The following is a 14,104-nucleotide window of genomic DNA, read 5'->3' on the forward strand; positions in this document are numbered from 1 at the left end:
CGGAATTTGTTCGCGTCACTGAAACAGTGCATTGACAAGAGTGGCGTCGTCCCTTTCCAGAATTCAGCTGGTATGTCGGTTGACAATTTTCTAACACTTTTAGAATTTTACCTTCAAGGAACTTTTATCGCTTTTAACAACAAGCACTACTTACAAACCAAAGGAATATGCATTGGGTCTTGCGTAGCACCCATTTTAAGTGATATTTTTTTAGCCAGTATTGACGAGATTTTAGCAACTGTTTTTAAACCGGACGAGGTCACAAAAGTGTACCGTTATGTTGACGATTTTTTGATCTTATTGGACAAGCAGAGCCCTTTACACTACTGCGCTATTGCTGACAAGATTTTAGACGCTTTTAAACAGCATGGAAAGGGATTGACTTTCACTTGCGAAGTTCCAAAAAAAGAGAAATGTCTACAGTTTTTAGATATTCGTTTAAAGTTCGGTGGGGATCACGTGTGTTGGCGGTACTCTCCACGTGTGCAAAAACGACTTTTACCATATGATTCTGCACACTCTAAAATAATAAAGAGAAGCATTGTGAACTTATGCCTAGAATCTGCACTAGATAAATCGTGCGAACATGAAATGCAGACCAGCTTTGACGGCCAATTGGCACGAATATTGGACTCGGGCTACCCTCAGTCGATCGTGACGGCTGTTGCCAAAACCCTCCTGAAAAAGGTAAAGAAGAGCACGACGTCCACGAAGACGAGGGAAGTTGAGCGCACTGTGCGCCCGGAAGTTGCCCCCTACCTGCACGCAGTCTCGCATAACTTGAAAAAAGTAGCGAATAGGTTTGGGGTGCCACTCGTTTTTTCGGCTCCAAAAAAGCTTGGCCAACTGTGCCCTCGTATCTCCGGTAAGGAGGCTACAAAATCTGGATGCGGGTAAAAGCATACCAAGCCCCATGTACAGTGCCAGTCAGGAGTGGTATATGAAATTCCACTGTTGACCAAATGTTTAGGGGAATCCCCCAAGGTGGAGTAGATTTGTAATAAGGGAGTAATTACTCATTGACGTCCACCCGAGCGCAGCCATACGGCTACAAAGGAAAGCTATACAGCTTTCTCAGAAACTTCGTAGTTAAAGAAAAATTCGTCCTGGTCCGGGGTTCGAACCCGGGACCACCGCTACACCGGAGCAGTCGCTCTACCAAGAGCTCCGGTGTAGCGGTGGTCCCGGGTTCGAACCCCGGACCAGGACGAATTTTTCTTTAACTACGAAGTTTCTGAGAAAGCTGTATAGCTTTCCTTTGTAGCCGTATGGCTGCGCTCGGGTGGACGTCAATGAGTAATTACTCCCTTATTAGAAATTCCACTGTCATGCGGAAAAGCCTATGTCGGCCAGTCTGGCAGATGTGTCAATGATCGATTGAGGGAGCATGAAAGGAATTTTAAGAACGATGAAGATGTTAACTTAGTAAAACATTGCAGGTCTTGCCAGGATTGTTCGCCTCATTTTGACGGTGCAAAGATTCTAGGAAAAAGCAAAGATCAAACTGCACGTGAACTACTAGAAGCGTACCATATAAAGAAAAAGGGTGATTTTTGTGTAAGCGATACCTCTATTCATTTGTACAAAGCGGAATGTGATCTTTTCTCTGCCACACGATAAGATGTATCTGATGTATAATGTATCTTTGTTATTCATGGCATGTGTACTTTCCTGCGCGCGCATTAGCAGCGGAATCTTTATATTTCCCATTGCTGGCGAAATAAAATCAGTTGTGAGTGCAGCGTTTGTCTGTGTCGTAAGTGTTTTCTTCCTTTGTGCTCGTCTTCTTTACGCTGCAGTGATGTGGAAACAAATTTGACTGAATTTCGGGAACGCGGCATTTCGCTCCATGGCGTCGCCCGCTCTTGAATTTTCGCGGGGAAGTAGGCCTACCCATCTTCTACCAGCAGCCACTTCGGCAGCGGCGCATTCTTGATAAAAATACGAAAAAAAAGATCGTTTCCCGTCCGAGTCAAGCGTCGCGACTGGCCCTTCAAATCACGTGGTACGATCGGAGCCCTTCCATTGGCTACGAGCATTCCACCGCACGGTCGGACGCAGACGCTCTTTCTTCGTTCTGCCGCCACCGAGACGTGAACCTACGCTTCTGCCTGGGCTTTTCTCCTTTCTCCGCTATGGATGTGACTGAGAAACGAGATTTTCGTTCACGCAAGTTCCTGACAAAGCATCAGTATAAAGGAAAACGCCCCAAGCGCAAGCGGAGAGCTCCGGTGACGGGAGGTTCGTCTGCTGCTAGGCGTAACTGCGGCAACGGCGATGCACCATTTGGATCTTTTAAGCTTCTTGCGGAGCATCCATGACTTCGTCAGTGCATCTGAGCGAAAGATAAAGATCTTCGACGGCCAAAACAAGCGTAAAAACGAGTGCGGAAGCGCTGTTATCTGTGAGATCGGCATGATGCACGACCTCGTCAGCAGCGCGGCGTGCCCCGCCTGCGGACGATGTAATCTTTGTCAGAGAATCGGCCCCAAAACAGAAAGGACTCTCATCGTTTTTGGAACTCTACTGCCGAAATGACGCGTTTCCGACAACCGTTGTTTCATCAACATATTCTTCGAGCCGTCCGCCCACGGCAGTGCAAGGGAAACCGCGTCGCCGTGAACGTGGTCCGTGGTCGCAGAGCACGCGACCATGACAAGCGCCACACCGGTTGAAAACGGCTCCTGCGACGCAGAAAACGACGAGCAAACGTGCTCCCATGTTTACCAGCAGTTAGTGAGCTCCCACATCGTATAATGGCGATGACGATGGGCAGCTATGGGGCAGTTTCGGTTTGCACTTGAATCTATCGCGCATGCGATTTTGAGACGTATTTCCCCCGAAAAAAGGTGCGCGTTGGAATTGGGTAAATACGGTATCTAGGAGTTCATTTATCTTCTGATCTCACTTGGAATGTTTATATTGAGTACATTATTAACAAGGCCGCTAAAACATTAGGTTTCCTGAAACGTAACTTGCATCAAAGTAACCAACAAACAAAACTTCTAGCCTACACATCCCTTGTCAGGTCCCAACTTGAATAAGCTTCCATCATCTGGCACCCTCATAAACTCCATTGAATCACTTCAGATTAAAGCAGCCAGGTTTATTGCCCACGATTATTCATTTCGGACCAGCGTAAATAGCCTTAAGCAACAATTAAACTTATTGCCCCTCCAAATTAGAAGAAGAAATGCCCGCCTATCGTTTATGCACAATCTATATCATGCTTCATCAGAATTTCGAGAATTGTTTCTGCATCCTGCTGCCCACATATCTTCTTGTTTAGACCACCCATTTAAAATCAGCCCCATATTCGCACGCAAAAATTTGTTCAAATATTCACCTCTTTTACTTGGCATCTCACAATGGAACAGTTTGCCTGCAGATGTTGCCTCCATATCTCATCATGCATCTTTCCTCAAGGCTTTAGAAGGCATCTTATGTTAGGCTGTTTTGATTGCTTTCTTGTTATTGATGGTTTTAGACTACTTATCTCGTTTTTTTTCCCTTCATGTACGGGGCTGTATTCATTGCTGTATTGCGCTCCCTGCCCGGTATTGCGAGTGCTTATAGCTAATTCTGTTATAGCCTTGTGTAATCATTCAAAAATATATCTATTGTATAAATAGAAATGTTCCAAATTATTTTATTTCTCCCTACATTTTTTCCTTTTCTATATTTCTATGGTTATCTTATAAGTGCGTTTTTACTTGTGTGCATATATAACCAGTTTTGAATTGTATTCCCCCCTATGTAATGCCCAAAAGGGCCCTTAGGGTAAATAAATGAAATAAATGAAGTAAACTCCAGCACGATGCTCTGAAAGTTGGCGGCAAAATTTACATATGCGATCACGAAACCCAGAAGGTGATACAACATAACCCTTAGCAACCCATGTCAGCTCATTCTCAAAACTCCAGTCCAATATCATTCCTCTCCACCAACACATTAGGAGCCTTATCAACACATCCGACACTAACCTTAGAGTATTCACCGAAACCTGGTTAAACTCCATTAACCAATATCCCTCAAAAGAATATTATACAACAGCTGTATCCTACTGGTACTCACCTATGGGGCAGAAACGTGGAGGCTAGCAAAGCGGGTTCAGCTTAAGTTAAGAACAACGCAGCGAGCTATGGAAAGAAAAATGATAGGTGTAACGTTAAGAGATCGGAAGAGGGCGGAGTGGGTGAGAGAACAAACACGCGTTAATGACATCCTAGTTGAAATCAAGAGGAAGAAATGGGCTTGGGCAGGGCATGTAATGCGAAGGCAGGATAACCGCTGGTCCTTAAGGGTAACGCAGTGGATTTCAGGAGAAGGCAAACGTGGCAGGGGACGGCAGAAAGTTAGATGGGCGGATGAGATTAAGAATTTGCGGGTATACAGGGGCCGCACCTGGCGAAGGACAGGGGGAGAGACATGGGAGAGGCCTTTGCCCTGCAGTGGGTGTAGTCAGGCTGATGATGATGATTAACGACTGTGAAGATCAATCTTACTTATCTCATTTCGACATTTTTAGATGCGATTGCATCACCCGATGGAGAGGGGGCGTCCTCATAGGTGCTCATCCCTCTTTGCCTCCCAATAAATTCCCCTCCAGAAATCATATTTGTCAGCTGTAATACCACTCACACACATTTAATCCTCAGAGTTTGTTACCGCCCCACTCAGACGCTAACAAACACTTTTGTTACTCAGTTTCATGATGCCCAGCAAGCTGCAACTTCCCAATTTCCAAACTCCCCCATACTAATGTTAGAAGCCTTCAATTTTCCGCCCATTGCATGGTCTGACCTTGCTTCGATATTGTTAAACCAAACCATCAAAAGCCATTTTGTTCACATGTGCCTAACATTTGGACTGTCACAAATGGTAAATTTGCTAACCAGACAGACCAATTGCGTTTCCAACATGCTCGATCTTGTGCCAACATCCCATCCCGACAGTCTATCTCCCCGAAGCTATCGAGTAATCACACAGTAATTCAAGGACAAGGACAAGAACTGCAAAGCATGATCAATGAGTTAGACAGGCAGAGCAGAACGGTGGGGCTAGAAATTAACATGCAGAAAACCAGAGTGATGTTCAACAGCCTAGCAAGGGAAGAACAGTACGCAATTGGTAGCAAGGTGCTGGAAGTAGTAAGAGAATATGTCTACTTAGGGCAGGTAGTGACCGCAGATCCGGATCACGAGAGGGAAATAACTAGAAGAATAAGAATGGGGTAGAGCGCGTATGGCAGGTTCTCTCAGATCATGAATGGTAGCTGAAGAGAAAAGTATACAACAGCTGTATCCTACCGGTACTCACCTATGGGGCAGAAACGTGGAGGCTAACAAAGAGGGTTCAGCTTAAGTTAAGGACAACGCAGCGAGCTATGGAAAGGAAAATGATAGGTGTAAGGTTGAGAGATCGGAAGAGGGCGGAGTGGGTGAGGGAACAAACGCGGGTTAATGACATCCTATTTGAAAACAAGAGGAAGAAGTGGGCTCAGGCAGGGCATGTAAAGCGAAGGCAAGATAACCACTGGTCCTTAAGGGCAACAGAGGGGATTCCATGGCAAGGTAAATGTAGCAGGGGGCAGCAGAAAATTAGGTGGGCGGATGAGATAAAGAAGTTTGCGGGGATACAGTGGCTACAACTTGCAGAGGACAGTGTTAATTGGAGAGACATGGCAGAGGCCTTTGCCCTGCAGTGGGCGTAGGCAGGCTGATGGTGATGATGATGAATTCAAGGAACTTTTCAGTGCATGCAGAAACGTGAAAATACCAGCACTAAACTGATATCACTGCATGAAAAAGGTGATTATACATCTATGAACGCTGAACTGAGCGACCTCTGCAATTCACTTCTTCCAGGGTTTGAAGGACGCTCAGCAGAATTAGACTGGTCACTTTTCAAAACAAAAATGCAAAACCTTATAAAAAAGCACATTCCCATCAGAAAGATTCGTGACCACTCTCGATCATCGCAGTTTACGTCAGCTCTTAGGGAGCTCAAAAATAAAACAAAGTGGCATTTCAGAACAGCGAAATTTATGAACCACTCACATGCATGCCAAAGGTACCGTTCGGCATTAAAAGCTTTTCGCAAGTTACTAATGAATTCAAAACTTTTCTTCTCATCGACACTGTCATCATTAATCCGTAACAGTCCAAAGCAATTCTGGAGGACTATTAATCCAAAACGCTCAGTGGCACCAGTATCTCTGTCTGACCAGTTGGGTATTCCTTTATCCGACTGCGATGTATCTGAGGCCCTAAACCGTACCTTCAGCGCAGTGCTTACTCATGAACCCAATACTAGCCTCCCTTATCATCCCATTCCAGATCATCCTGCTATCATGTTTACACCTCACGGTATTGAAGCGATAATTGATTCATTAAACTCGCGTCATCTGCAGGCATTGATAGCATCAATACAAAAGTTTTGAAGAACACTTAACTAGCAAAATCCTAGCACATATTTTTCATCAGCCTCTATCAACTGGCACGGTCCCTAAAGAGTGGAAAGTGCACAAGAACATTCCAGACCCCATGAAAGGCCCAGGTAACACGTACTGTCCCATCCCTCTCACAAGCGTGCGTTTAAAAATCACGGAACATGTTATTCACTCTCATGTCACAAACTTCCTTGCACCCATCAGGTTTTTTCATCCCAATCAGCACTGTTTTCAGAAAGCCCTGTCCTGCGACACACAACTGGTGCTGTTTCTAAACGACATTAGTTAAAACATAGACTTAAATGTTCACATTCATGCACTCTTTTTAGATTTTCAAAACCCTTTTGATAAGGTTCCTCACAAGTGACTCTTACTAAAACTTTCGCTATTAAACCTAAACACTTCTCAAAAGAAAACATTCGACAGAAGTCTGTCTGGTTGGGAAATTTAATGTTAGGAGAAGGTAAGTGACGCCAACCAAGTAAAATACTTCTGTATTCTATTGGATCAAAGATTTTCGGACTGACCACCTGCAGTTTGTTTATGCTAAAGACTACTCTTCCAGTTTTTCCCCAGTCGTCTGTGGTGTACCCCAAGGTACTGTACTAGGCCTTCTTCTTTTTCTCAAATATACTAAAGACCTACCCAAATGCACCTCTTCTACTGTCCGTCTTTTCGCCGATGATTGCGTTATTTACCGTCCCATATACAGCGGAACCTCGTTAATTCGAAGTCCGTCGGACCGCGAAAAATCATCGAATTAAGCGGGTTTTCGAATTATCAAAAATCGACGAAAAACGAGAAATAAGCGTACGAAACATGGCTGCATCAACACTGCACCCTTATTTTGCCTGAAAAATGGTCACCTGAAGTAGTCATCGATGCGCGACTGCTTGGCACGGTAGTTAGCTGCACCATAGTCCGCCAGTCTACTTACAGTACGCAGCAATTCGCTGCTACCATCGCTACACTGTACAAAACTGCGTTAAGTGACTCAACGACTGCAGCTAAAGCTGGTGCTCGGGTGGGCTCAACATCGCCTTCGTTGGAAGGCCCACTGTCACATATCTCTCCTAAGTCGGCACGAAACGTTTGCACATCAAGTTCGGCGCTCAGATAATCCGCAAAGGTCAATCTGTTGCTCCCGCCGCCGTTTTCTTCGTTGAGGTCGGTCATGCACTCACACAGTATCAGAGTTCTGTACTTCGGCATTGGCGCGTTTATACTCCGGCGTTCTCGGCGCGCGTGCGAGAGCCGGTTGTGGTCTAATACGTCAGATCGGCGATGCTACACCAGGCGCAGTTCGGGACCAGCCGCTCCGACGCGAGGCAGCGCCGTGCGACCATGGAGAAAGATAATGTGCGACCGCCGTAGCGTATGCGCAGAACGTTCTTCGTTCGACACGCCACCTGGGAGAGGAGGCGAGTGGCGTGGGAGGCGTGCGCGGTGCATTCTGGGTGGGCGGCCTGCGCGCTCCGGCGCGAAATAGTCACATGCTCTAAGTCTCCGCCGGTGCGGTCAGAGTGCACCGAAGCCGCTGAATGCATCCGCGGTCATCGCCGTGCCGCGCGCGCACTATGTCAGAGAATAAACGCGCCTTAACTAGCAGAACACAGAACACGTTTGGTCGCGGCACCAAAATATCAAAACATACGAGCAGCGCCTGCCACGAGCTAGACAAACAACGGAAACGGAGCCAGAAAAATTGTGACCTAGTGGCACCTGGTTGTTGCTTTGTCAACTAAAGCTAGCCTCTGAGACTAGTAGTCGACTGTGCAGATCGCTGAGGCACAGCAAAGCACCGAAAACCGAAAATTGATTTACAGTGCCGCCTGGCTGCCACTCTGGCAACTAGACTATACTGGCCTCAGAGACTGGCAGCTCATTTTTTCTCTACGCGAATCACGGAGGCCACGGTTTAAACCTACGTATTATTCGGATAGGGGCGCGCTGGCTGTTCAAATTATCCGGCAAATTTTGCATGGAAACTGTTGGGACCACCGAAAACCTTCGAATTACGCGGGATTTCGAATAAACCGAGTTCGAATTAACGAGGTTTTACTGTATAACCGTAGTGACAATTTAGCTCTTTAGAACAATCTCGCAAAAGCCGAGGCATGGTGTCGAAATTGGCTAATGACTCTCAATGTTAACAAAACAGCTCTAATTACCTTCCACAGACGTCAATATTATCCTTCCCATAACTACTTACTGAACAGGTCCGCTATCCCTTCAGTCTCCTTTTTTAAATACTTAGGCGTTCACATTTTCAGTGATCTCAAAAGGTTTTCTCACATTACAAATATTAATTATGATGCTAACCACACTCTTGGCTTCCTTTGGCGTAACCTAATTCATTCTCACATAAAACAACTCGCATACGGAATGCTTGTGAGGCCCAAACTGGAGTATGCATGCGCATTATGGGACCCACATCACCATAACCTAACAGCTATCAGTGAGCTGATTCAAAACCATGCGGCCAGATTTATCTGTTCTGTTTACTCCCGCGATACCAGCACCACTAACCTAAAAGTTAAACACAACCCATGGCAATGTGCATGCACGATTTATTTATTTATTTATTTATCATCATACCCACAGCGCCATTGTCTGGCATTACAGTGGGGGGGTTGAACAAAATGTACACAAATGCTATCTCATGCAGGTGGTTACAAAAAAAAAGATAACAATGAAATAGGAAGAACAAGGATTATACATAAAAAATGTCACAGCATGGAAGAAACTGAATCATTTGATAATATGGACACTACTTCCTCAGGCAGTTTGTTCCATTCCGAAACCGTTTTAGGGAAAAAAGACATTTTAAAAAGGTCAGTCCGGCATCTGTATTCTTTAACTTTAAGTGGATGATCTCTTCGTAAAGACACGTAATCAGGGTTGGCTATATATTTGGTTTTGTCTATTCCAGTTCTAGAATGAAATATGTTATGAAATAATTTTAAACGCAGAACTTTCCTACGTTTTTGAAGGGAGTCCCAACCCAAAGATTTTTTCGCGCTCGTTGCACTAAAATATCGCCCATAGTTATTGAAAACAAAACGAACGGCCAAATTCTGAACTCTTTCTAGCTTTTGAACGTCAAGAAAGGATTTCGGATCCCAGACTGTGCAAGCACACTCAAGTATGCTTCTAACGTTTGTATTATACAGCAGTTCTTTAGTCTTTAAGGGGAAAAGTTTAGCGTTACGTCGCAGGAAGCCTAACACACGACAGGCTTTGGCAGTAACGAAATCCACGTGACGATACCAAGACATTGAACTTGTTAAATATACACCAAGATATTTAAATTCCAACACTGAAAGCAGTCTGCTATTATTCATGTTACCGTACTTACTCGCATAATAGGTGCACTTTTTTTCCAGAAAATCCGGCTCAAAGTTCGGGGTGCGCCTATTACGCGGGGTAAAATTTCCGGAAATTTTTCGACTCGCAAAATTGAACACACCGCGTAAACGCACTCGTGTACGGGCCGCACCCCGTTTTCGCGAAGAAAATGTTAAAAAAAAAAAAAAAGATCCGTGTGAGGGTTGCACCGAAACTTTCCACGACACACGCGGGAATAGCCTTAGGAATGCACGCGCCGAGGCCTCCGTGATCGGCTCCGGCTGCGCGCAACGGGCGCTTGATCGCGGAGGCCACACACGCGCGCAGGAGCTCCCAGACGCCGCCCAAGGCCAAGCTTATCATCATCATCATCGCGTTCCTCCGCCGCGAGCTTTCGCTATCTATATCGCCATCAGCATCTCCAGCTCGTTTTTTTTTTTTTTGTTGCTTTCAAGTGCCGGGATTTGCGGTAGCCTCCCAGACGCCGCCCAGGAGGGCGCCCAAGGCCAAGCTTATCATCATCATCATCGCGTTCCTCCGCCGCGAGCTTTCGCTATCTATATCGCCATCAGCATCTCCAGCTCGTTTTTTTTTTTTTTTTTGTTGCTTTCAAGTGCCGGGATTTGCGGTAGCGCGATAGTTATCGTGGTTTATGGCTTTGCCGCGGAGAGCGTTGATGTTTTAGCTCGCCGGGCAAGCACCTTAACAGCTACATGGCTGGGAGTTGCGTGCGGCAGGTCGGAAAATACGAGGTGGCCGAGAAGTGCGGCAGTTCAGCAAAAACTTTGTTAAAATAAAGATTGGGAAGCGGGGGGTGGCGAGGTGTCGGCTTGCAATCGTGTAAATACAGTATTGATCACAGTGCCAAGTTCGGGGTGCGCCTATTATGCGCGGAAATAAAAAAATCTGATTTTTCGCGCCCTAACTAGGGGTGCGCCTATTATGCGAGTGCGCCTATTACGCGAGTAAATACGGTATAACTGAAAATATGGCGAGCCTTCTTTTTAGTGAAACACATATGTACAGATTTTTGTAAGTTAATATGCATTCCCCAGTTCTCACACCACTGGGCCCCTTTGCACAAAGCCTGTTGTAATGCATCACAGTCACTTTGATCGTTAATAATTCTATACAATACACAATCGTCCGCAAAAAGACGCATGTATGAAGATATACCTGAAAAGATGTCATTCATGTAAATTATGAACAGTAATGGGCCCAAGACGGATCCCTGAGGCACCCCTGATGTTACAGCCACCTCATGCGACTGTTTCCCGTTGACAACAACACATTGACGCCTAAAGCTCAAATATTCCTTTATCCACCTAATAACGTTCTCATTTATGTTGTACCAGTATAATTTTTGTATTAACAAGGAATGTGATATGACGTCAAAGGCCTTCTTAAAATCTAGAAAAATACAGTCAACAGAATATCCCTTATCCAAAGCACTTGACAGGTCATGTACAAATTCGGTAAGCTGGGTGACACACGAGTAACCACTGCGAAAGCCATGCTGATTAGTATTTAATAATGAATGTATACTAAGATGATTCATAATATTAGTATAAAACACGTGCTCTAAAACTTTGCATAATACACTGGTCAAGGACACTGGTCGATAATTTGGAACAACATTCCTAGGTCCCGATTTATGTATAGGTACAACATTAGCAAGCCTCCATTCATCAGGCAAAGAGCCGTCCTGTAATGACTTTGTGAAAAGAATTTGAAGGTACCTTGACAAAGCAAAAGCGCAAGAAGAGAGCAGGACCGTGGGTAAGCCGTCCGGACCGGTGGCACTGTTATCTTTTAAGCGTTCTAAGAGCGACACAATTCCTCGCTGATCAAATTCAATGTTCTCCATAGGTTCCGTACAGTTCAAGGCCAGGCGAAAACCGGCAGGGCTATTGCTGTCCTCAGCAGAAAACACTGAGCTGAAAAACGTGTTAAAGCACTTGGCTTTCTCCAGATTATCATGAACGATACTTCTGTTGTGATCGAGTGGTGGGATAGACAATTCATCCTTTCTGTTTTTTTTTTATGTACTGCCAAAATTCTTTAGGGCGATCCTGGATACGCATGTCGAAAGACTGAAAGTAGATAAATTTAGCCTCTTTGACCGAAGCATTCATATCTTTTGTAACCTTTTTTAACTGATCCATGTTATCTTGCGACGGATTTCTTTTGAAGTGCGCATATAGTTGTTGCCTCTTTTCAACGACTCTGCGCAGCGCTTTTGTAAACCATGGCTTGCTTTTGCTGCGACGTTTTGTCATCACCCATGAAGGCACATATTGCTCACGCAAATCAAAAAGTTTGGCTGTCAGTGTGCGCCACAGCTCATCAACGCTGAGTGAATCAGACACTGTTTCGTACACATCGACATAGGATTCAAGTGCCCGGGCTATCTCGGGGAAATTTGCTTTTCGATAACTGTAGATGGGCCGATTGCCACAGTCTTCAAGTTTAACATACTGAAAGTTCATTTCTGCTAAAACACAACTGTGATCACTGATACCGGGCACTACAAGGGTAGAAGAAGCTGCCGATGGTTGGTCAGTCAATAATAAATCCAAAACATTGTTACCACGGGTTGGCTGCAGCACTAATTGGGATAAGCTAAATGAATTGCATGGATTTAACAATTCTTTGCCTACTGCAGAATTGGCTCTAGACGGAAGATATCCTGAGCTCCAGTCTAATTCAGGAATGTTAAAATCACCTCCAACAACTAAACAGTCAGTTTTAACAGTTTCAATCATATCAGTTAGGTCGCTGATGGGTTCAAGCTTACTTCCAGGTGGCCTGTAAAACGAGCAAACGGATAGTAATTTACCATTTAGAAGTCTAATTTGAGCCCATACTGCCTCACATGTCCCAACATCAATTTCCATCTCATGAGAACTAACTAAGACGTCCACCAGGATAAATACGCCTCCTCCGTGCCTGTCTCGATCCTTTCGATAGCTGATATAGTTACTCGAAAACACTTCGCTATCGCTAACATCCCCATCCAGCCATGATTCACATCCGATCACAACAGAAGGTCTCGCCATGTCAATTAGACCATGTAGCTTGTCCACTTTATTCTTAATACTTCTGCAGTTTAGTACTAGAATCGACAAAACATAGTGATCCGGCTTAGGTTGTCAAGAAGCTCGAACTACCTGCGCCTGAGATCCGTCGTAAATGTATTTGACGCTATTCAAGTAAAGGACATCGTGTTTCAGATGTGCTTGCCATTGGGTCCCTTGCGAGGTTTGGCGCAATCCCATAGCATTTTCCTCTTGTTTCGTACTGGTTCAGAGAAGTCCTCTGAAATGCTAATAGAACTTCCTTTCAATTTCTTCGCATTTGACAGAACAGCCTCTTTCTCTTTGAATGAACTAAAATTAACAATTATTGGGCGAGTTCCTTCTGAACGGAACCGTCCGAGACGATGGGCTCTGTCGATTCTAGGGTCTATTCCCAGAGTAGACCTACACAAATCTAGGACAAGTTTTTCGGAAATTGGTGGTGACTCGTGTTCATCCTCGTCCTTAATTCATAGAAGAGCAGATTGCACCGTCGAGATCGATTTTCAAGATCGTCCACTTTCTTCATCAGAGTCTGCCACTCAGACCGCTGTCTTTCACTACTCGCCCTACAGCCCTCGACAGCGGCCCGCATTTCCTCAAGACCTGCAATCTTAGCTTCTAAATTGGCCATACGGGCATTCAGATCTGACATAGCTGTTTTGTTTTCATTCTGATAACTCTCGATAGTTGCAAGTTTTTTCATAATTTCTGTCTGGCCTTGCAAAAGCTGCTGCAGGATCGCATTGCTAGGTCCTGGGTTAACTTCTATGTCGCCGCACAAAACCAGGGCCACCCGAAAAGGACCCAAGTGTAGTCTCCTCCTGTGTGCCGGTCGAGTGCTCTAGACAGGTGTGTGTGTGTGGACAACCGTACCAGAGCCAGAAAGCAGAATCACCACTTACGATGTTTTGAGTGCCGCGACTGGCACGGAGTTCCCGAGGACGTCGTGAGTGACCGCACACATGTACCGCGCCTGGAAAGCAGGTAGTATAAACTTATTTTATTTATTTTAAAAAAAAATTTTTTAGTGCAAGTACCTACAGCGCCCATGAGGCATTATTGTAGGGGGGATATTACAATAACACATGCAAAGAAGATATTGGGAAACATGTCAGCAAGGATAATTACACAACGTACTAAAAGAAGACTTTCGTCACATGAATCGTCAACGCAGCGCCGTGGCCGAACACTGCGAAGGGTGCGACCACCCAATTGACTTAGACAG

General features: G+C 45.1%; 1 protein-coding gene across 1 annotated transcript in view; it reads right to left on the reverse strand.

The window, feature by feature from the left end:
- The window catches only part of LOC149367632 (nitric oxide synthase-interacting protein), a 63,719-nt gene that overhangs the window by 17,444 nt on the left and 32,171 nt on the right, over positions 1–14,104 (reverse strand). The window contains exon 6 of the mRNA XM_089556468.1: positions 13,782–13,852. Within this exon, the coding sequence (XP_089412594.1) occupies positions 13,782–13,852 (71 nt within the window). The remainder of the gene's footprint in view (positions 1–13,781; positions 13,853–14,104) is intronic.

The sequence above is a fragment of the Amblyomma mixtum genome, chromosome 1, assembly GCF_055824585.1.
Source record: "Amblyomma mixtum isolate Tamu chromosome 1, ASM5582458v1, whole genome shotgun sequence".
Lineage (NCBI taxonomy): Eukaryota > Metazoa > Arthropoda > Arachnida > Ixodida > Ixodidae > Amblyomma > Amblyomma mixtum.